The 24,089-nt window shown below is 31.2% G+C and overlaps 3 protein-coding genes across 3 annotated transcripts; all 3 read right to left on the reverse strand.

Moving 5' to 3' along the window:
- Positions 1–3,937: 3,937 nt before the first annotated feature.
- On the reverse strand, positions 3,938–8,246 carry LOC134272993 (placenta-specific gene 8 protein-like). Its single transcript, XM_062755163.1, has 3 exons — positions 8,120–8,246; positions 4,242–4,381; positions 3,938–4,132 (listed from the first exon to the last, which is right to left on the reverse strand). The coding sequence occupies exons 1-3, from the start codon at positions 8,244–8,246 to the stop codon at positions 4,037–4,039; spliced, it is 363 nt and encodes a 120-aa protein (XP_062611147.1). The 3' UTR covers positions 3,938–4,036.
- Positions 8,247–11,474: 3,228 nt separating this feature from the next.
- LOC134272994 (PLAC8-like protein 1) lies at positions 11,475–13,631 on the reverse strand. The gene is made up of 3 exons (XM_062755164.1): positions 13,398–13,631; positions 11,928–12,067; positions 11,475–11,805 (listed from the first exon to the last, which is right to left on the reverse strand). The coding sequence occupies exons 1-3, from the start codon at positions 13,516–13,518 to the stop codon at positions 11,707–11,709; spliced, it is 360 nt and encodes a 119-aa protein (XP_062611148.1). The 5' UTR covers positions 13,519–13,631; the 3' UTR covers positions 11,475–11,706.
- A 2,282-nt stretch (positions 13,632–15,913) lies between these two features.
- On the reverse strand, positions 15,914–20,225 carry LOC134272995 (cornifelin homolog A-like). Its single transcript, XM_062755165.1, has 3 exons — positions 20,026–20,225; positions 17,008–17,147; positions 15,914–16,873 (listed from the first exon to the last, which is right to left on the reverse strand). The coding sequence occupies exons 1-3, from the start codon at positions 20,198–20,200 to the stop codon at positions 16,778–16,780; spliced, it is 411 nt and encodes a 136-aa protein (XP_062611149.1). The 5' UTR covers positions 20,201–20,225; the 3' UTR covers positions 15,914–16,777.
- Positions 20,226–24,089: the final 3,864 nt, after the last annotated feature.

The raw sequence follows: 24,089 nt of genomic DNA on the forward strand, positions 1-24,089 counted from the left end.
GTTTAAAAAAGACACTTAAAAATTGTGACTAAGAAAAGGTTTCAAATTGCTTCGAATAATCAATTATTTGACCTTTCTGCACTAATAAAATGTTATTTTTCCGGCATTGAAAATATAATAAGCAAGAATATTATTTCAAAGTCTTAAACTTTTTCTGATTTTAAGCAAATAGGTCAAAGTTATCTTGAATATTTAGAAAATAACATCAAAAGTGGGGGTATATGATGTACATTTTCAGATATTACTAAAAAAGTGGGAATTTTACGTTAAAATTGGCTCAATTTTTTCCCGGATTTTCAGAATATATTTACTTTATTTGTCACACTTTGTTGATAGAATTCATAAGAAACAGCATAACATATTTCACTCAAAAAACAGCTTTGTGTGCAACCAGCATGGAAAAAAATTAACAGTACTGTTATAGTTCAAATGTAAAAAAAAATGATCATTTTCGTCTAAAAAACCTTCCGCCACAAAATATAGTCCCTATTTTAATTCTACTTGAATGGAATTTCATCGCGGTTTTTTCATTGAATATAGTTTAATTTGCATTGTAGAATTCAGTTTTATTGTTAGAACCTAAAAATGATGCTTATTTTTATGAATAAAGGACCTGCGCGAAATACGCTCAAAATAGCAGGATCGAACGTCCTTAAGTTGAAAGAGAGTTTATTGCCTAAAGTTGTCCGAAGCATGGTATGTGTCCGATGCATGGTGAACTCACCCTACGTATAGAATCATCAGGGAGACGAAAACTCCAAATGCTGTCGACGTCAAGAAATTCTATAGCTGCATGACCGTAGCATAATGTTTAAGTCTGTTAAGACAATTGTTTCTAGGATGAAATATATGGATATAACAGTACAGTATTAAGGCTCAAATTTCTTTAAAACATTTATTTGGAGAGCAATCACGAACCTCCATATCTTCAGCGATGGGATCAGGCATCATGGGATAGTGAGCATCTCCAGTCGTCCAGATGACAAGAAAGTGTTCATACATATAGCATGTTCTTACGTATTAAATCAACTGAGAAGGATATGGAGATAACGAACAGTATTCAATATCAAAGCCCATAAAACAATACAAATTAGGAGCAGAGCAAACACGGACCTCCGAGACATCAGAGGTGGGTTGAGGTGCCATGAAGGAGTAACCATCCCCTGCTGACCGGTCACACCCGCCGTGTGCTCCTTGTCATGATCGGGAAATAACGGAAAAAATCCATTGTATTTGCTGACAAGGTCATTGTTTCGACCATTAAACTTACAAAATGATGACTTTAAACGAGACTGATAATATTCTTGTTTAATTTACTTGCTTGCCAATAACTTTCCTCTTTTTAGAAATTGTTCTTACGTAGAGCATGCTCTTACGTATCGAATCAACTGAAATATATACACTCCGTATGCAGGTGATGAAGGTACATGCATATTGCTGCATAAGTAAGGGAAGTTGACAATTGATTGATTGATTATATATATTATTTAATGTCCTCTTCGAGAATTTTTCTCTCATAAAGAGACGTCACTGTATGCCGTTGAAGGGCTTCGAATTTAGATCTATACTCGGCCAATGAGTAGTGAGGGTTCTTTATCGTGCCAATGCCTACATGACACGGGACCTACGTTTTTAAGGTTACATCAGAAAGACCCGTGACTTTCACTTCTAGTGCCGTGCGTTTGGCAAAGGAATAGTCACTGCCTTTCTTTACGTCTTAGGTTTGACGAGCGAGAATCGAACCCTTACCTCCCGATCACAAAGCGAACGCTCTACCACTAGGCTACCGTGACATGTAGTTTACAATTAAAAAGTCAAAATTATTTGTATTATGATTGCCATAAAAATGTCTTTTCAAATAAAATATCGTAAAACGAGAAAAATTGGCGCATGCATATTAAAGCGCAAATGCAAGTATAAATGTATTGGTGCAAGTAAAATTAATTGCTTGCGCTTGTCATCAAAATATATAAATGTATATTTGATTTTGTGATCACCCTAGCACGCTAATATCAGAACGCCTGGGCATTTATTTATTGTTGGGAATATGGCTGTATATACACATGAAAATCCATTTTTATGTTGTTCATTTCGGTAAAATTTGCAATTTCAATTTTTCCAAAAGTTCCTTAGAATTTTTAAGTATCCACATCTGATTGACACCACTTATCGAATATATTTTACAGTAGTCCTGAATTTTCTTTTTCACTACACATACTGTTAATACTTGTAATTTATTTTGAAGTAAAGAAAGAGAGTTGGTAGACCATCTACTGGAACCCATCATGTATCTTATGTTTGTTTGTAAGGATATCTATGAAGTCTGGAATCCGATATAGAGATGGTAATTCGAATTCATGTTAACTTTGGGGTTTATTAAAAAATTTACGATTTTCTAGGAGGAACATCACGTAATGAAAGGAATGTAAAAAACTTTTATACTGATCAAATCTTATTTCTCAGTCTTTTAAATATTGTATGGAGCAGTGTCATCTTGCATAATGCGATGTTGTAGAGCAAAACTACCCCAATATAGAGATTGATCAATTGATTGTATGTTGTTTAACGTCCTTCTCGAGAATTTTTCTCTCATGTGTAAACGCAACCACTTGCCAGCGGAGAGCTTCAAAATTTGTCCTATACTTGGCACTTACGGCCATTGAGCAGTGGGGATTCTTTTTTCGTGCCAGCGCCTACAGCGACACGTGACCTCGTTTTATGCGGTCTCATCCTAAGGACCGTGTCTACGTGGGATTCAAACCCGCGAAGGAGTGTCTTTTAGAAACCTATCCTAAAGTCTTGCTTTGGAGTGAGCCTCCCCAACCAGAGAAGACATTTACTTTAGAATTATACCAATGACACAACCGAAAGTAAATCCCCTCCTAATTCATACACTGGATGAGGAATTATAAAATTACTATTATAAAAAAAACAGAAAATATTACAGAATGTGGGAGACCTATATGTAATTTTGCTAAAAATATGGACTTTGATGATACTTCTATATGAAACTGATCACTGGTAATGTTACAAAGTTTCGGTTTATTGAGTGGAAAATTTGTTAAAAAACTTTATTACAACTATATCAAACTCTAGATCTGTAGGAAGGAAATATCTTGTTTACTGTTTAAATTTTCGTTGTTTTCAAGCGAATTTATGTCCACCACGAAATGCAATTTTCCACATACTACTGAACAATTCTTAATCCACGAAATCAAATCCCCATGAACCTTTATATTTTCCTCAAAGGAGGAAAATTTGACCCCTCGAAAATATGTGATTTTACTGTATTCCAAAAGTAATTAATTTACGGAAATTAAAGATTTAAAAATCATTAAAAAGAGCAGGAAAAAATAATTTTAATTGATGAAAATTCTGCCTTTGTATTTGTGCTAATAGAGTTCCTGTTTGGTATACCACATGGATGGCACTTAATGAGCTGCCTTTACCTGACGAGCTTAAAATAAGAAAATATATGTAAGACAACAACTATTTTTATATATGTCAACAATGTACGCACGCTCTTTCACTCTCACGTTCATTCTTGTTTCTTTTAGGCAAATATCTTCGACTGTCCCATGTTTGGAAACTGTGTAAAATTAAGATAGGCTATCTTTCTATATAATACCAGCAAGGGTCGCTTAGAATTATGGAATAAAGCAAAAGCAAATAACCAGATTCCAGCACTTTCTAAAACAGAATAAGGTAAATGTACAAGTTTTCTAAACTATTTTTTTCTGTTTTCTATGAGCAGTGTCCTTAGACAAGAAATGAGCGTCTGGATATCTATTAATTTAGATTATTCAATCATATCATCTGCACGAAATTGCCATGTGTATTTCATGACCAAATGTAATTTATATTATGCGTATTTTATTCCAAAGTAAACGAAAAAAAAAACACAGTAATTATTATTGAAATTAATTTTTAGGTTGAGGATCACAAAGCCAGTAAAGATGATTTAACTCAGGTTAGGCTTGAAAAAGCATAGAAGCATAAGAGAACATAAAGGTAATAATCTTTGGAGTAGCTGTCTTTATGGAACTCCCATGTTATCAAGTTCTCTCTGCATCTGACACACTCCACACGGACCACAACAAGTCAGAACCATACAGTCATTACAGGCGGATCCCTGTATAGAAAGTTGATATTTTCAAATATGAGTACTTTACAATTAATGTACTAACTTATACATTGATTTTCATACGAGTTTTAATTTTCCCTGGTAAGTTTTATTTTACCTGGATGCCACCAATAGTTCTGATCCTACTTCTCATTAGAACGGTTCCTCCCGAGACACAGAAAGGCATAAGGCAACACTCTCCAGTTCTAGAGGCCAAGTTGCAAACGGCACACGGAAAGCAGAAGTTTCCAATGAGGCCTTATTAAAAAAAATGCATATTACATGTATTGGTAGTTGATTATCAATATTATTGTTAATTCTTTATAAGTATTTGATTTCAATAAATAAATCATCGTTTGTTCTTTTGTTAAACAGGAATGTGTTATTAAATAAAAACCAATTTTAAAAGAATCTTTTTACCCTTGATTTTTTTATGCCGAAACAAAAAATTAAACCATGATGACCGCCAGGTTGATCTTAAATATTGATTTTAATTGATCCAAAAATAATGCCATAGCTCCTGTTTATCATTCATTATTACATTGGAAGACTGAGCATCCTCTATCAACTGGTCATACCCGCCATGGGCTTCTTGTGATAATCGATCAAGTAGAAATATTTTTGTTGGTAAATAATGACCTTACAATTAGTATCATAAACATTCGTTCGCATTCGATTTAATGATAGATTGTATTAGCTTACAAAGTCATTGTATCGATCATATAGCTTTCCAAATGATGAATTAAAAAACGAGACAGGTTGATATCATTGTTTCAGCAAATATTTACATTTCTACTTAAAACTTTTTTCTCTCTGTCAAAACTCTTTACACGTTATATGAGTTGAGTTCTTGAGAAATAAACACGAGTTTAAATATCGCCAAGTGAAAGGTCAAGTGCTTTACGTGCATGTAAATCTCATGCAGCTGTCTTTATGTGTGACGTCAATGAGCGGGGATTAATGATTTTGTCATTGGATGTCTCGTCTTTTTTAAATATATCACCCATTTTCGTATCTTTAGTTTCAATTTCATTTTATATATAATGTTAATATAAGAAATCAGTGTCTCGTTCGTTTGATTTGCCAGGCACATCAACGATAGTTGGAAACGTGAGATGATTTATATATAATTGGCTTCGCCTGTTTTAAAAATTAACCCACATTTCCAATGAGACTTACCTTAAAAGCTAAACAGTAATTTCTTTATTATCTTTTAAGTGGTTAAATTTTCTGACAAGTGACATATATTGTATAAAAAATAAGGTCTTTTAAAACAGGACTGTTGATATTCTTGTTGCCTCGTTTTGGAAATTTTTCATAGACGTAGCATACTCTTCAGTATCTTGCAAATCAACTAGTAAATATAAACTCTGTATGCAAGTGTTAAATATGAATTCTTGCAAGGGAAGTAAACGATGGAAAAGTAAAAGTACTCATTTTATTATAAAGTTTTGCTGTTAGGTCAGCTTTAAAGTCAAGTATAAAATAGATGAGTCAGACTCTGTGATATTTACTATTTCACGTTTACTGGAATATACATCGAGTTGACATGAATGGAATTTACTATTGTAAATCAAAAAAAAGTTGCAGTTGTTGTGTCTAAATGTCGGGATGAAGGTAAGCAATGCAAGCGTTTTTATATTCTTATATTTAATTTAGGGTACGGATGTAAAATCTGCTTCGTATGAATAACAAGAGGCCCATGGGCCTTATAGGTCACCTGCGCATTATGCAACAACTTTCAAATGATTAAAGTTTGTTCATGTTTTAAGCCAGATGATATGGCATTCACAATTTTGAAATAGTCACCATTGCTAATAATAACTAAACACTTAGCATTTGTTTAGTTTGTTTACTTAATACCCATAAGCAGGGTAGGGGAACAAAAAATACATTTCGACTAATCAGTAATATTCAGCAATAATCAGAAGTGCCCCTACCACACATGAACCCCTGATCCTAGGTATACACATTGCACAATTTTTGAAAAGGCACACTTGCTTATCAAAAATGTTTGATTAATAATACGCAAGTGAGTTAAGGCTACATATGGAGGTTTCTATGCGATATGATTTTGTTGATGTAATTTATAACCTTGAATGGGAGAGAACAATGATGTCATACTATGACGTCATAATGTACACTTCTATTAATAAACTGTGGGTACTAAGTATGTATAAGAAAATCTATTTGAACTTTCTCTGTACATAAAATATACAACTTATGAATTTTTATTAGCTCATTTGCATAGAAATATCCATATTTAGCCTGAACTCACTTGCGTAAGGAACAGATTTCAAACAATTAATTATTTTCAGTACATAAGTAGAGTCCCCACCCCAGCCTTCTTAGGTATCCCTGACCCAAGGGGCCTTGAAATTCACAATTCTGGAGAAGCCCTCATAACTATATAGGTAGTTTATCTGCTTATTATACCCAGGAGTAAGGAGAAGATTTTCATAGATGTAATGTATTTTCACTATATAATCATTAGAGCCGCGCCCTAACACCATAAGCCCTGGAAGAGGCACTCTTGCTCATCATAACTATGTACTTAGTTAGTTTATTCAATAGAGGCAGAGAAAAAGATTTTCAAAGAATTAATGCATTTTTACCATATAACCAATAGAGCCCCACCCTAACACCAGAACCCTTGGCCCTGAGGCCATAACATTCAAAATTCTGGAAGAGGCACTCTTGCTTTTCATAACTATGTACATAGTTAGTTTAATTGATACCTAGAAGGTGAGAAGAAGATTTTTAAAGAAATAATGCATTTTCACCATATAATCAATAAAGCCCCGTCCTTACACCAGAACCCCTGACCCTGGGGCCATGAAATTCACCATTTTGCTAGATGCACTCTTGCTCATAACTATGTACTTAATTAGTTTATTTTAACACTCAGGAAAGAAGAAGATTTTCTAAGAAAGAATGCATTTTCACTATATAATCAATAGTGCCCCGCCCTAACACCAGATAAACCTTGGGCTCACAAAATTCACAATTTAGGTAGGGGCACTCTTCTTCTTCAAAACTATGTACTTAGTTAGTTTATTTAATACCTAGGAGTAGAGAAGATTTTCAAAGAAATAATGCATTTTCACCATATAATCAATAGAGCCCCGCCCTAACACCAGAACCCCTGACCCTGGCGCCACAAAATTCACAATTTTGGTAGATGCACTCTATCTCATCACAACGTCGTTCTTACTTAGTTTATTTAATACCCAGGAGCAGAGGAGAAGATTTTCAAAGAAATAATGCATTTTCACTATATAATCAATAGAGCCCCGCCCTTACACCTGAACCCCTGACCCTGGGGCTATGAATTTCACAATTTTGGTAGAGCACTCAATGCTGATTACAATCATACCAACAGTTTGCCTGCTTGATGTCCAGGAGTAAAGAAGAAGATTTTTATAGATTGCACTAATTTTAGTGGTTTTGGCCCCACGCCCGAGGCCCCTGGGGGCAGGGACCATGAAATTCCCAATTTTTGTTCCCCTTCACCCACAGATGCTACATCCAAAATTGGTTGAAATTGGTTCAGCGGTTTCAGGGAAGAAGCTGAAAATGTTTAAATCTTAACGCACGACGACGGACGAAAACAGACAGCAATAGGTCACCTGAGTTTACTCAGGTGACCTGATAAAAAAGAGTATTTTTTAATTCTTTAAAGGAAATGGTTAAATATGGTGTTAAAAGTCAAGTGTTTATATTTTATTGATTTTGCTAAAATTTGAAATGAAATTTGATAAAATTTAGAACAAGAGATAAAAAATAATGGTCATATCCCTTCATTCTTAAGATTTTCTTTAAAAATTTTACTATATAATTAAGTAGATATATCTATGGATATCAATTGTTTTAATATCTCACAAAGGTAAAGAGATGAAAATCATATTTCATATTGAAAATTTAACCGAGTACTATTATTTCTGTTACATTACGATTTATACACCTTGCTGTGGCTGGTCAAAATGTAACACTTACACGATTTAATGTCTGAGCAGCAATCAAAAAGGCCTGTACTCCACTTCCTATGGCCTTCAATGGAAGTCACTATCAGCCTCGTATCGGGAATGGTTGATGGTTGTTGAACAACTACCATAGTGGACATTGTGAGTCCTTCACAAACGCAGACCTCTGTAACCTATTTATTTCCGTATTGAAATGTTAAATCATTGTTTTTAGGTACTTTTCTTCATTTTCCTTGATAATGGAAATTATGCTAATTTTCACCGTGATGCTATCTGTTAAAAGCAATTACCCTTTGTTATGCATAAGGAAAGGGAAACAATAAACCCATACATCGTTAACTGTTTTTAACATTAAAAGATATCAATGAAAGAATTCAAAATAAGTGTTATGTTGGAATAAAATTCAATTAATCAAAGATTTCCTCAGAGTATCTTTAAATTGGGAAACTTATTCATATTTCATTACACTTTTAATATTACACCCTCCTAGCTACTTGACATCACCTTTGGAATTTCCAGTGGTAAGTGATAAATGCCTTTCAATAGATTTGTTTTGTTTAAAAATATTTTTAGAGATCTCCATCTTTTTCATATACCCCTTTTGACTGACAATTTCCATAAATTTCAGCGTTTTCAATTAAAAATCAAAATCACGTATCCGGGATATAAATTATGAAATCACAGCACTGTTAAATATGTTACTGTTAATTAATCTTAAGAAAAAGAAAAAAGATTTTTATAAACATAGACGTATGCTTCCTGCTTTACGGGTTGGGTGCGCGTTTGCCTGTATATGTTGTATATATAATGTTATATTCTTTCCTCATATCGTGACTATGTATGAAATATATGGAGATAAGGAACAGTATTCAGGCTCAAAAGTCCATTAAACAATACAAAATTGGAGCATAGTAAATACGGACCTCCAAAATATCAAAAGTTGAATCAGGTACTACGTATTTTTTTTTATAGTTCCGAGAATGCAATTCTTCAGTAAGAAAAAGAAAACTACGCATAAGAATGATAAAATTATTAGGAAAAATTTAATGGAATTATCTAATGGAAATCATATGTTTTCGAATAGGAATAACATGCTCTCGAATAGGAATAACAAATTAATTGCATAAAAATAACCTAATTATCGAATAAGAATGACAAAAAATATATTTTTGTCAAATCCCTTAGCTCTCATTTATTTTGGCTCTGTTTGATTTTCATAAATCACTCAAACACAAATTAGAATTGAAAATGGTCATTTATTAATTAAATGACGTAAATTGGAACAAAACACTAACTACAAAAATTTGAAAATAAAATAACCCGGATGTATATTAAAAAACATATATTATTACATCCGGGTCGACAACATCTCTGCCTTGTAAAATCATTATGCCAACATGAACAAAGAGTATTACATAATATATTCATCGTTATGTCCTTGAAAATCAAAGGTGGGGGACCAAAAATTGCCCCAACACACATTATGACAAATCAAAAATAATAACACAGAAAAAATATAAAATGATTGACTATCTAGAATAAATTTTCATAATAAACAAATATTACAACTGATGCCTAAACGATATTATGAATACGAGCTGTAATTAAAACAAAATTAAATGAAAAATACTAGTTTACACATTGCATTAGGGAGGGTGGAAATATATAACAGGAGTCACATATTTCCGAATATAAATAACATGTTATCGAATATGAATGAAATATTTTGGAATAGGAGTCATAGGAATCATATACGTTAGATTAGATATTATATACCTTCCAATATGAACAACATTTCGAATGGAAATGAAAACGTCAAAAAAAGTCACACATTCTCAAATAGGAATCACAATTTATTGAAAAGGAATAACATTTTATCAAATAGTAATGATATGCTTTTGAATAAGATTAATAAATTGTTACAATAAGAATGTAACATGTACAGTGTTACAAAAAAGTATAAAATGTACTAACGTTTTGTCCGCAAGAGACGGGCGGTTTTCATACAAGTTTATTCTTAGACCATTGTTTACACACTTTATTTTTCCCGATCATCCAAAGGAGCACACGGCGGGTATGGCCTGTCGGCAGGGGATGCTCACTCCTTCAAGGCACCCGACACCATCTCTGATGTTTTAGAGGTCCGTGTGGGTAAGACATTTGAGCTTGATTATAAATCGTATCTCCATATTTCGTTAAGAATTTTTTTCCCTTCTGGAAGAAAAATCTTTGAGCATTAAAGGAAATATAAAGTTTTAATTAACAACGTTACATCCTAATATACTTCAAAAGCATTTGTAATTTAAGTTTAAGATTATATTACATTTGTAAATGATTAAGGTAGATAGTCGAGATGGAATTAATAAGAACAATCAACAATAGAAACTTTTTTACACTTCCATAGCATTTGTATCCGCAAAATCTATATGTTGAGGTTCTTATTTTTAGCCTGGACACTTCCAAAAAACAGTGGTATTTTGTGGAAGTGGCCCAGGCTGAAAATTCAACATGCTGAAATCATTATTTCGTCTTTTCCCTCTTTTCTAAAATTTATTAAATTTCATTCAGAGAGTGAGCTACAAAGTTTGTATTTGGGGTTTTATATTTTCTCAGTTGATTCGATACGCAAGATCATGCTCTGCGTGCAGTGTATGGACAGTTTCTAACACGGAGAAGTTATTGATAAACAAGTCGATGAAGGGAGGATATCAACAGTCTCATTTCGTAAGTTCTATGGTCAATACAATGACTTTCAGCAAATACAATTCATCATTGCGTTAAATGCTGACTGACGATTTCATACTAATCCATGTGGGTTCAGGATAAGAAAATATGTTAGCATATTATTTCTTAACCATTGAAAGAAATACTATGCTGCAAGATCTAATAAAGGGTTTTAGTGTAAAGTTTCATGATTAATCAAAGTATTTACTTTAGTATATTATATTTTCTCTTTTGTTAATTGTTAATGTGGCCAATATTGTGGAGAATCTACGGGGAAATAATTTGAAAAACTCAAACTTTTTTGTGATCGGAAGCTTTAAAGTCAATCATGCTTTAATTTGTAATCATGTTTCATATCTTTGATATCTTTAACTTCTTGAATTAATTAATAAAGACAAATTGAACAAATCGTATAAAAATGTAGAGTAGGTTAATTCTCAGGCGTCCTGAAAGAAAATTGCGACCGAAGCTATCTCTTAGGAGACGCACCCCAGTTTCCCCCATTCGATTCTATTGGTTCTACGTGTATTTTGCGGCATTCGCTTAACTGACCATATAAGATGATGCTATTCAAGTTATGCTGGAGTATATTGCAAGAATAATAACTCCAGCATATAAAAAAGTACATAATCAACATACATAATGTAGTTTAAGTAACCGTAAAATTCTTTTATTTGTAAATACAATGTACTGAATTTTTAAAATCCTGAAAAATAACTTTTGACTAAGAAATGTAATGAACAAAATTCAAAAATATTGAAAATCATTTATCTTATTTACAGAGATAATGAATAAGAACATTATAGATAGTTTTTTTTATTTCAAATATGCATGTGGGTATCATCCTGCTTTATCATTTCGCAAGATATGGTAAAATCAAAGCGGGACTCCCATAGTGTCGAGTTCTCTTTCCATTTGCAATACTGCACAAGGAAGGCACCACTTTACTATTGTATCGTCGTTTGAGACGGTCCCCTTTAATGAAGAAAAAAACAATTATACATGTAAGTAATTGCTCTTTTTATATAGCTCTACTTCAATACTAATTTTAATTTAACATCAGTTCGATTTTTCTGAGGAATATTTTGTTGGTTTACCTTAATTCCTCCGATGGTTCTAATTCTAGTTCGTAGTAGGGTGGTTCCTCCCGGTATGCACGCAGCCATTAAGGGACACTCCCCTGTTCTTTTCGACAGACTGCATTGTGTACAACATAGACACAACCACCCAATTATGCCTGTTTCAGTATACTGTTTTTATTAATTTATTCATTATTTGTAAATTAATGTGAAATAAAATTACGCTTTGTACAAAACCCGCCAAAAAAGTTTTCACTAACATATCAGAAATTGAAATGTCTCAATACACTTTTGTAAATTGCAAATTTAATTCAATAGTTTTTACGAAAGAAGGATATAAAAGAATACTGTTGCTGTGTATTATATTATTTATATTTCAAGTACATTGTATTTTGAAAGATCAATATTTTACTTTCGATTAAAAAAAAGTCGAAAAGAAACAGGAAAGTACTTCTGAAGGATGATCGTTTATATGTTAATATCAGGTGCAGAAGTCCTAGCCGATGTTTAGTCATTTAGAGGCAAATATACCAGGCACAATCTCCTACCTAATGTAAAGCCAATGATAATATAAGAAAAATATCTCTTCTGGTAAATATATTGCGTTCAATCTCTCTGTGAACAAGTCCTTTTCCTCCTTCGAAGATTAATTAGTTATAACAGTACAATTTTTTCGCCAAATCATATTATTATGAGCCTAATTGACCTGAAGGATCAAGAAAGCTTTTCTAATCACAATTTTTCGTCATATATCGTAAACGTATTATGTCCTTTTCATCAAAGCCACCAAGCAAAAATCAACCGAACCTGGCACTGAGTATCCTTGGGTTAAGGGAATTCAGTTTTCATCAAATGAAGGGTTACAACATCTTTCAAATAGACATAAATTTAATAAAATAAATTGTTCTTAAACAAAGCGTTTTGAATAGTATATAGGTCAAAAAATGTCGACAGGCAGTTTTCAAAGCTTTGTTGGCAGTGCATATGGTGGTTTCTTATAGGCTATTGTTGTTAGAACAAAAAAATTATATTACATGAGTATCAACATTAAACAATCAAAAGTTTAGAGTGTTTTACTCGTGATTAATAAAGTTTACGTAACATTTGTTTTCTTGCAAATACTAGTACTCTAATTTAAGAAAACATTTACAACTGAAGACATTATCATAAATTACATTAAATTTATTTTTGGTAAACTGTAACACAAACTTGTGCCTTGTATTGTTAAAAATTTCACAAAGCACTGCATTATAACATTATTCAAATAAAATTCTGTAATCTTCATTTCTTTCATGGATCTTTTACTCTTAAACACTTTTTGATTGGTATCAAGATTAGATCAATTAGGAAGGAGAAAAAACATTTTAAAAAAACATTCGCATTGAAAGATCAACAAAAATTTTGGAGAAAAATAGGACACGTGACACAAATAATAATCTTAATGAGCATCACTTGAGAACTGTGATGACCAGTACATGACACACTTACATTTGACCTTGTCCTCGCACTCACAGAGGCCCGTGGACCATTCTCTGTGACCTTTGATCCCCGTGACCAACAGTGGATTACTGGCCGCAGGCTGTTGAACAATCACCACGTTAGTTGCCATCTATCATGTATCGATTCTTTGGCGATCCTTTTTCTGTACTAAAAAAGTTTTCTTCAAAAAAATATTATTAGTGTCTTGAATAGGCGGAATCTTTTATTCCTCTGCGTTCAGAGTTGTTTGTTTTATTCAGGTAAAATTAGTTCGTGATAAAGTGAAAAAAAATTGTGGAAAGAAGAAAAAAGTAAAACAGGAAGCAGATAAAATCGATCATGAAATAAAAAGATGAATTAAAAGATGAAAGTGAAAGTGTACTAGTCCAGAGCAGAATTAACTTTAAATTAAATTGAGATGGTCTTGTTCAACAAATTCAACAAGCAAGAACAAGATATACCTACATTCAAATTGGAAAGTACTGAAGATATAAAACATATTTCATTTTGAAAAAATAGAATTATCTACCACTATGATGATGTATCAAAAAAAAAACCAAAAAAAATTACTCTTTTTTGTATAGTTTAAGAAAACAATATTATGTAAAATACTAAAAATTATACTTTTACATAGGAAAGAACTTTCTGTTATTATTACAATAATAATTATTTTTTTAAACTTTACGGTGTCGAAAATTAGGTTTAATGATTCCTGCGTGGTCTTGTATTTTTCAAAGTGCATTGATGACAATTATGAGATCATGCAATCTGAGATTACTTAATGTTTTAGACAAAATACCATTTGTTGACAGATTTGTATTGAAATTCTCAGAAAGTCTACAATTTTCAATATTTTTTTTACTAAGTTGTGTCTCGTCATATTTTATAAACCTTCATACATTTGATATGATTATTTTGTGTGTTTTAAAACACTTAATCTGCGTTTTTGAATATATATATAGTATAATATATATAGTAAAAGTAGTAAGTATGAAATTACCTTCTCTTTATGAATTAAAGTGTCTGCAAGCCAAACTAAATTGTATAACGATACAATAATTCAAAGATTATATCTTTATATAGAAAAAAGCAGATCCGCACATGCGCGAATAATTTCAGGAAACTCCTGTTTAGAGTAGCACAGTGAAGCGATAAGTTAATCTGATGATTATTTCTCGCCAACTTAAACATCGAAATATGTTATAGTTTATATATGAAATATTTATAAAGTTATATAAACTCATTATGATAATTAAAACGTTGCATCAAATTTTGTATTTATTACGATATTGTTATAACATTCTCTACAAACGCTTAAGTAATCAATTATTTGTCTAGTTGACGTACAATATTGTTTAACATCTATATGTATCTTTTAAATGAATATATTATTCCCCTTATTTCTTCCATGCTTTTTCACAGAACTGCCCCTTTTCTTAATCTTTTGCTAACACTGTAATCAAAATTAAAATTTTAACGGCTAAAAAAGGTTTTGACAAAAGTTGTCTTGTCTATTTGTTTCCTTTGTTTATATGAAAGTCAAACGTACTTCGTAAAAACATAAAGGTCATGGTAAAATTCATAGGAAAACTCTCATAACTTGATTGATTTTTCAGCTTCTTTACGGCAATCCTCAAATAACCAAAGCATATTTTGTCCAAAGTAGTTATCTTACAGTGTACATTCCTGTTCGTATAACTACAAATTCTTACTCCAAACAGAAAATAGATTGGTATAATAATTTCTTTTTCATTTATTTTTGTTGAAAAATATGTAAATAGTTAAAACATTAAGAAATTGTACACTTTTATGATTTTCACAATTCTCACGTTTTGCTATTACCTGAAGAAAATTCATACGATATGTGTATCACTTCACTGGACACTACTTACATGTAGATATTGCGTAAAAATCTTAACTTTTCAGTTTTAACTTAAATTCATTTCACTTATATAAACATTATCCTAGTTAACCTTTTTAAGTTAAAATATATTAACTTTTTGAGTACTATAAAGCATTTTCTGCTCATGATCAAATTTTAAATAGAAGCAGGACATTAACAAATAAGTTAATTTTACAGTGATTTCAGTGACCTTATTTAAAGCCAGCTGGTCGTAATATGTTGATCTTGTCTGCACCTTTGATTCGCCCTTGGGTCGTATCTTGACTGTCATATTCCATACCATTTCTTTGACCTTTGTTTTCACATTTAAATTTGACAAAGGAATATTCCGTCCACCTCCCGTCGATAGAGGATTTTTTCTCCTCTTATACATCTGAGATCTTGAATTCTTAGAGGTTGGTGTTTTATGCCCAGTAGGTTGATTTGTAGTGGTTGTAGTTTTTTAAGATCAACCAATGTTTGTTTACGTCATCTATCCTATTCTTTGTATTCATGTTTAACTGATCATTTTTAAAATGAAACAAAGTAGAATCTAAATTATTGTAAGAAAAAAAAACACTGACACCATCGATTTAAATTTCAAAATGCACTTTTAATTCCTTTATTTCATTTTGCAATCTAAATGCACAAATATGCGATGAAAACATAACGTAACTAATAATTATATAATAATGAAACTGTATATGATTTTATTGAATCGTTTTATTTTGAAATTCTTAAAATAAAGTATATGGACAATGCAATATAAAACTACTTAAAAATTATATGAAGGACAATATTTTTAAAGTGTCAGTACTGTAATAAAAATATTAATCTTGATTTTTTTTATTTGAAACTTCTACAGAAACAAAAGCGGACGGACATGAGATATTAAAGATATTGCTTGAGATTAAATTTAACAGTTATCTGCCGGTTAATCTTCATTTTCTCACTTTCTTTTTTATTCTTCCTATACTTTGAGTTTCTTTTCAACGGAAGAAGCCTGGTATAAAAGATTATTTTGACATTTTTTTTGTTTTAAATTTTAAAAATATTACACTACATATTCTATTTTTTTGACTCTAGGCAATGTCTTGTCACAAGGACTGCATCTGTGAAATATTAAAGCCATATCCCTTTCCACTCAAAAGTTATGGTTATAGTGCCTGCAAGCCAAACTACATCGTACAATGATACAATAATTTTAAAAATTTGTTTGAGGACAAAGAGACAAACAGACAAACAGAGAGATAGACGGGCTGACGGACAGGAAAAAATCTATATACCCTCGAATCGTCGATTAAGGGGTCATAAAAATGACTCGTATATTTAAAAGCGTGATTTATGCATTTGCATTGTACAAATTTTATTCTCAAATTATCAAAAACATTTTGAGAATAACTTTGATATCATTTTTTTAAAAAATCCGATAAGAAAAAATAAGAGTCATGATGTATGTAGATAAATATTGAAAGTGTACGAAAGAAATTAACTTCTTTATTCAAAACTAGTTTATTCCCATGTTGGATAGTTCTCGATGCATTTGGCACACTGCACATGGTTCACAGAAATTTGTTACTATACAGTCCTTGAAAGCGGAACCCTGCATAAATGTATAACAGCCTTTTAATATAAAAAAAAGACGGAAAGAAATTCATGTCAGGAAATTATTTTCATATAATTAAAAAAAAAACTTTAAATAGAATTAAATATTTTTTTTCAATCGAAATAAAATACCTCGATTCCTCCCATGGTTCTAATTCTACTCCTTGTGATGATCATTGCTCCTGTAACACAGAAAGGCATCAAGCACCCCTCACCGGTCCTGCTGGCCAATGTACACTTCAGATAATTTAGGCAGAAGAATCCAAGTAAGCCTGTTTAAAATTCATACATTAGTCATTCTGATGCAGGAAACATTTTGCATTAAAATTTGTCTCTTTTAGATCTGTTTTTCAGCAAAAATCTGTTCTTGGTGAATATAATATTAGCATGTTCATTTCTTTATCATTCCTTCATTTCGAATGAGTTTTTTTAAACCTAGTTTTTAACTGATATAAATCGGTAATATTTTCGATTTTAAGATCCATCCAATACCTTTAACGTGATATTTCTGTGCAACTGACTTTCACAGAATTTGTCGTAAGTTATTAAGTTATTGACTACAGTAAAAATAAAGTTTGTTTATTTTATGTATTTTGGATTATTTCTTCGTATGCACATATTTTTGTTGATTGATCATAAAATTAATTGATTTAGTATCATATTTTATTTTAAAAAATACTAAAGTTTCCACCATATTTCATGTATTTCATGCGTGATTGGACATACTATATAGAAAATTGTTGAATTGAATCAAGTGGTTCGTGAAACAAATGGAGATAAAGAACCTTATTCAATCTCAAAAGCCTTTTGAAGAAAACAAATTTGGAGCAGGGAAATCACGGACCTCCAATGTATCAGAGGTGGGATCAGGTGTTATGTTGGAGCAAGGATCCCCTGCCGAATGGCCAGACCTGGCGTGTGTACCTTGTCATTGCCAGGGAAAATCCAATCAGAATTCAGTGCTAAAATAATGACCTTACAACAAGTATGAGCTAGAAACCTCAATCAGCATTTAACTTAATGATATATTGTAATTTTTGACAAGGTCATTGTATCGGCCATAGAACTTACGAAAGGATGACTTAAAACAAAACTGCTGATACTCTTGTTTCATCAGCTTGTCTGTCAACAATTTACCTCTGTCTTAGAAAATGCACATGCGTAGAGCATGCTCTTGCGTCTCGAACTGAATGATATAAATCCTGTATGCATAAGTAAGGTAAGTTGACGAAATGTTAAAGTTTTCACGTTTATCATAAAGTTTGGATGTTAGATTACCATTAACGTCTTTTTCAGGTAAAATATCCAACTATGAAACAGATGTGTCAGACTCTGCAACATGTGCAATATCTTTCATTTTAAGCTCACTGGGATATAGCGTTTCGACATAAAAATGGAAATAACCATTTTAAATTGACAATAAGGCGTCGATATGTTGATGACCAAAGTAAGTGTTTTATTTCTTTTCACGTAAAAGATTTTGGACAAATTCTGCTTCATATGAATATAAATTGTAAAAATAGGTCTACTAATAACAGTGTTGTTTCCTTTGGGAATTCCAATATACGAGGGTTGTCCAAAAAGTTCGTGGATAATGGCGTTTTTGTTAAAATAAATGGTTCTACATAAATTCATTTTATATCAAAATATTTCTTATGAAAAAACAACTCAGAATAATTTAATTTTTATTGATGGAACTTAATTTTTTTTTAAATTTGGGTCTTAAAGGTTGAAGATAGTGCGCACAGACCAATCTGACGTTAAGCTAATTTCATTATAACGTCAAACATTTGGATTTTGAATTTTAACACATGTTCATGGACATGCAGTTCATGTTTTTATGGCCTAACACATCCAAGTGCTAGCAAGAATATTTAAGTATAGATTATAAGTTATTTAATTTTTAAATTTCAAAATAACGTACAAAAATTTGCGACATCATGAATATAAAAAGTTAGTATACACATACTATACAACCCAGTCCGACGCTGCGCTAGATTTATAACAAGGTCGTGTATAGAAAACTCAATTTTTAGTAAATTTCATGTGTTTTATATTCTTGTAGTGTCTTTAAATTTGTACACATCGTTGAAAAATCGTGTACAACCAATTTCAAATCAATTACCCAAGTATATTTCAACAACTATAAGTTTTTTAAACAAATATTTTATCTTACGTCGTTTCAACCGTATTAAAACATTTTTTTTGACTGAACTCTGTCCCGTTCGGACGACTGACGTCGCTTTTTCTGTCAAGGTTTGTTAGTGTTTTCATTTAGTATTTTCACTGTCTATATTGTAAGTGATACTTAAAATATCAGAAAATGATTATATAGTCTCTTTATTTGGGTTTCATATAATTTTGATTGAGTTTTGACTTGTTTGTGAAAAAAATCATTTAGTCCGAAAACTTTTTATCAGAGTTCATGGCATTTTAACCTAGGTCCGTGCGCACCATCTGCGATCTTTAAGGACCCCGATTTTGACAAAAAATTTCCAAAGTTCCACCAATAAAATCTAAATCATTCTGTCTTGGTTTTTCATAAGAAATATTTAGATACTAAGTATACAATAGAATTATATAGAACCATTTATTTCAACAAAAGCGTCATTGTCCACGAACTTTTTGGACAACCATCGTATGTAGAATGTTGAAAGACATTTTATAACATTTGAACATTTCTATCATTTTTTTCACTTCTTTTTTTCGATCTAGAAGGTATGATTATAATACGCCTTTACCTAAATTGTAAAATCCATACCCCTCGAGCAAGGCGTTCTGGTTTACAGCTAGACTCTATTGATCATATATTGTAAATGCAGTAGTTTTTTGAAATAAAATCTATGCTGATGATTAATGAAGCTATGGGTGTCTAGATACCTAGTGGATCACATCGTTGTATTTAACAAAAGTTTTTAATCAGACACTGAGATTCCTTTTTACTGGATAGGAGGGTTTTGGTGCTAGAATTGGGATCTGATGATCATGTAGGATATTCTTTTCTCTACTTTGAAAGATATTTTTTTTCCTTTTAATTATATTTTTTCAATTTAAAACTTTAAGTCCTAATAAGCCTAATATCAAGTATTGCTTTTGAATGTTACGATCAACTTAAATGTAGTTTAAAGATTGTATGACACTAGTACTTACTTGTTGTCACATCGGAGCAGACGTCAAACAGGCCTGTACTCCATTCTCTATGCCCTTTTATTTCAGTCACCATCAGCTGGTTGTCGGGAACTGCTGCTGGTTGTTGAACAACGACTACATTTTGTTCAGTGCCCCCCGCACTCTGCACAGTCACAGTTTGTTCTGTTGTCGCCATACTGTGCCTAGTCTTTCACGAATCTAAACCTCTGTAATCGGACTTTATTTTGAAAATAAAATGTTAATATATTGAAAAGTAAAATCTTTCTCCAAATAATTTTAAGGCGTCTCCATATGAGTAAAAAAAATCTCGAGAGAGACGTTAAACAACATACAATCGATCAATCCAAATAGTTTCTGTTGCAAAAAAATATTTGATTAGGGCTTTAAAAATTCTTTTCACAGACCTAATTAATTGGAGACAAAAGCAATAGCCTAGAAGTCTTATGCGTGCATAGTTTGTGATACTAGTATTCCACTGAATGGAATTTAAATATTGCTGATATATTTTGATACATTTTTAAAATACTTATTAAATTTAAATCAGTTCTGTGTTTCATGATCAGAAAACAAAGCATTGCATTTTTAAATTTAATTAAAATGATATCATTATGAATTTTATTTGATATTTAACAGTATTTGAACAATCCTGAACATTTAAATTCTAGTTTTGCAATTATTTACAAAAGTCATTATGCTAAAATCATATTAATTATACCTGAATTGTTGTAAATATGTTTAGTGTATTTTAATAACCATCTCTTGAGGCCTAAACTTTACACGATAGGTTCTGTATATACAGTCTGAAATTAAAATAAAGAAAAACTGCTCTGATATGTATGAAAATGGTAATTACAACAAATACCTTCTCTTTCCGAATTCCAGTCTTTAGAGCCGTTATCGGATTATTTTCGTCTCTTTACGAGAAAATCAGGGGTTTTTTTATATCAAGATTCAGATCTGCGCAAGATGGGTATGTTGGATTAAGTTTGCACTGTTTTTAATATACCGGACGTGTCGTGCAGTGAAACTTAAAGATGAATTGATCCCGCCTATTTATATGTCCGTTCCGCGCTTTTTAGTTAATATATGATCGAGGAGTGATCAAAAAGTTCGCGAACTAATTTAATAACTTCCATAAAAGAAACAATATATTTGGTTTCACTGTTGTTTATATTTTAAATCTGAATTGTGGTTTTGTAGATATAGAAATAGTTCACGAACTCTTTTATCACCCCTCCTATGCAATTTTTTTTTAATTTCATTTTTATCATTTTTTTTTTTTTTACAGGTTACGTCTTTTTCTCAAATCTTTGAAATCTACACATGTTAGAAGATTTCCTTTGACATTTTGTACTGTCAATGAGAGAATCGGGCGTGTATCTCAAATTTAGACATTACAAACATTGGGGTGCTAATAATTGGATGTCTTTCAGATGAAGATATCACTTTGCCTTCATAGATATACAAAAATCATTTTTGTTTTCCTCAACAAAACTTCTAAATGATATATTTACATATATGACAGTTTGACTGAGATTAATAAAAGCTTTAATCCCTCTATTACTTAGATGAAATATGAAAATAACAAACAGTAAGCAAACTCAAAATTAATTATAACTTAAAGACTAGATTCTGATTCTGATTCTAAAGCATCTTCTATATAAGTATTGTAGTATTATGATACATTTTTCAATATAGTTTAAAAAAGAGTGAAAAGAGGCATTGCATAATACATTGTCATCCAATATGAAAATTAGAATTTAAAAAGCTTAAAAGTCCCTTATTAGAAAATAAATCGGGAGCCGAGCAGACTTGGACCTTCATAAAGAATGATCAGATGTCATGGAGGAGTAAACATCCCCCGTCAACCTCACACTCCTGCTCTTTGCTCCTGACACGATTGAGTAAACGGGAAAATTTGTGGAAAACAGATGCCATTGATATTAGCTGCATATTTCTAATCTTGTCAGTTAATGTTCCGCGATATTAGATGGAAGTAACCATTCGAAACTGATGATATATCGATATCTGAATGTCAGCCTGAGGTTGAATGCCACTGCAAGTTTTAGTTTTTTTTTCTTTACATGTAGAATTTTTCTAATAAATCGCCTTAATATGAATTCAAACTTAGGCAAAAAAAGTTGTCCATATTTCTCATAAATAAACATTTAATGTTTAATTTATGTATAATTTTTAATGAAGTAACATATATATTTCGTAAAGGTAGAAGATATGTAAAAAGGACTTTAAATACGACTTTCGTTTATTTCATCTTAATGAAGTCAGACAATTTTATGGTAAAAGCATTTGATAAAATGATTCTGAATGAACATTTGAAGTTAACAACACTTGTCAATTTAATAATCATTTATTTTTATATAGTTTACTATAGCACATAGAATATGATAATCAAGACATGGCGGATATGAAACGTTAACAAGGTTGAGTAGGATTGTGATATCTTAATATTTTACTTCCGTTTAACTCTTCTTTTTTCAGCCTTTCATTTTTTCATTCCACTCTTTTTTTTCTTCCTGTCAATAAGTTTTCAGACATGTATCTTACTGTTTTCAATGGACTAAAGCCAATAAAGTTTTTTTTAAGAATTAAAGGACTTTAATTACGTCTTTTGCAATTGTTTATTTGTCATTTATAATTATCAAGATCTCTTCATTATTCAAAATTATTGTTTAAAATTAAATTATCTAGATATTTTTTTTTTCCTTTTTTCCTATCATGACAATTAAGGAGCTCAAAAGTAACCGTTCTGCGATGATTAATCCTCAATGGCACCTGATCCCACCTATTGTTTTAGATGTCTGTTTGCTCTGCTTAATAGTTTACTTGGAATAAAGTCTACAGTTGTCAGCTTAAGGACAGATGATTCCAACAAACTTTTATCTTAAAATTTAAAAATAACAACTCGGGTCATGTTTTTGAATAAAATGAACATTAGTTTCAGGGCAAGGTTTCTCATATTTCATTCACACAATGTTTCACAATAATGGGATTTAAGGGGGAAAATATATGTACAGATTAATTAGGATTGTTGCAAAAAAGGTATGATTTTGTACACCATAGAATGTTTACAATTTCTTAATATTTTAGAAGTTTATTATTTGCAACAAAATAGTATAGGTCCAAATATATACTAGTATATACCAATCCAGGCATCCATATTTTTGTTTGTATCATCTGTTTTAAATTGAGAAAAGTTTCGTCAAAATACCTTCAAAAATGTCTATAACAATGTTCATTTTTAAGTAATTAACCAGTTAAAAGAATGCTAATCATACACGACAATCACATGTAAAATATTCACAAAATCATAATATCAGGGGAAAAAAATAATAAAGGCGGTCATTTCTTGTAGTGGAAGGATATTTAGAAGGAAATTCTTCAATTTTTCACATCTGTGAAATTTAATATCTTGGAATTTTTAGCCAAAATAATTTTAATCACATATACTTTTTATCATTATATGCTAGGAATACAGGATTTATTTCATATCTTAAAAATAAAATATGGAAACAACGAACAATATAACTTGTTTAAGCTCAGAAGTCCATTGAGACAATGTTCCAAAATTATACATGTACATGTATGTTATATCGAAATTTCATTTTTTTAATTTAACTTATATTAAATGATATTTATAAAATTTCTAACTATGGCCCATTTTTTATTATTAAATTATTTTTGAATTTGGAGTGTAATTCTACATGAAAAAATAAACAATTTTACAAACTAAAGACTTTTAAAGGATGAACTTTATTATAATTTTTACTTGGTTATAAATTTAATGGCCTAAATATAATAAAAACGGGAGTGGAAATCTGTAAAATTACGTTTTATTTGAATATTTTTTTTTTCAAACAGATGTTCCATACTTCTTAATCATCAAAAAAAGTAAACATTCAGATAACATACAGATTGTCCATCTACAAAAAGAATACTAGTATAGGCCATGTATCCGAATTTTTGCGATATACCGCGATACAATGAAACCCGCGATATAATGAGAATCGAGTATATATATATAAATAAGTGGTGCTGACAGTAGA

The sequence above is a fragment of the Saccostrea cucullata genome, unplaced genomic scaffold (assembly GCF_032062105.1).
Source record: "Saccostrea cucullata isolate Sc308-1 unplaced genomic scaffold, CSIRO_AGI_Scuc_v1 ctg2050, whole genome shotgun sequence".
Lineage (NCBI taxonomy): Eukaryota > Metazoa > Mollusca > Bivalvia > Ostreida > Ostreidae > Saccostrea > Saccostrea cuccullata.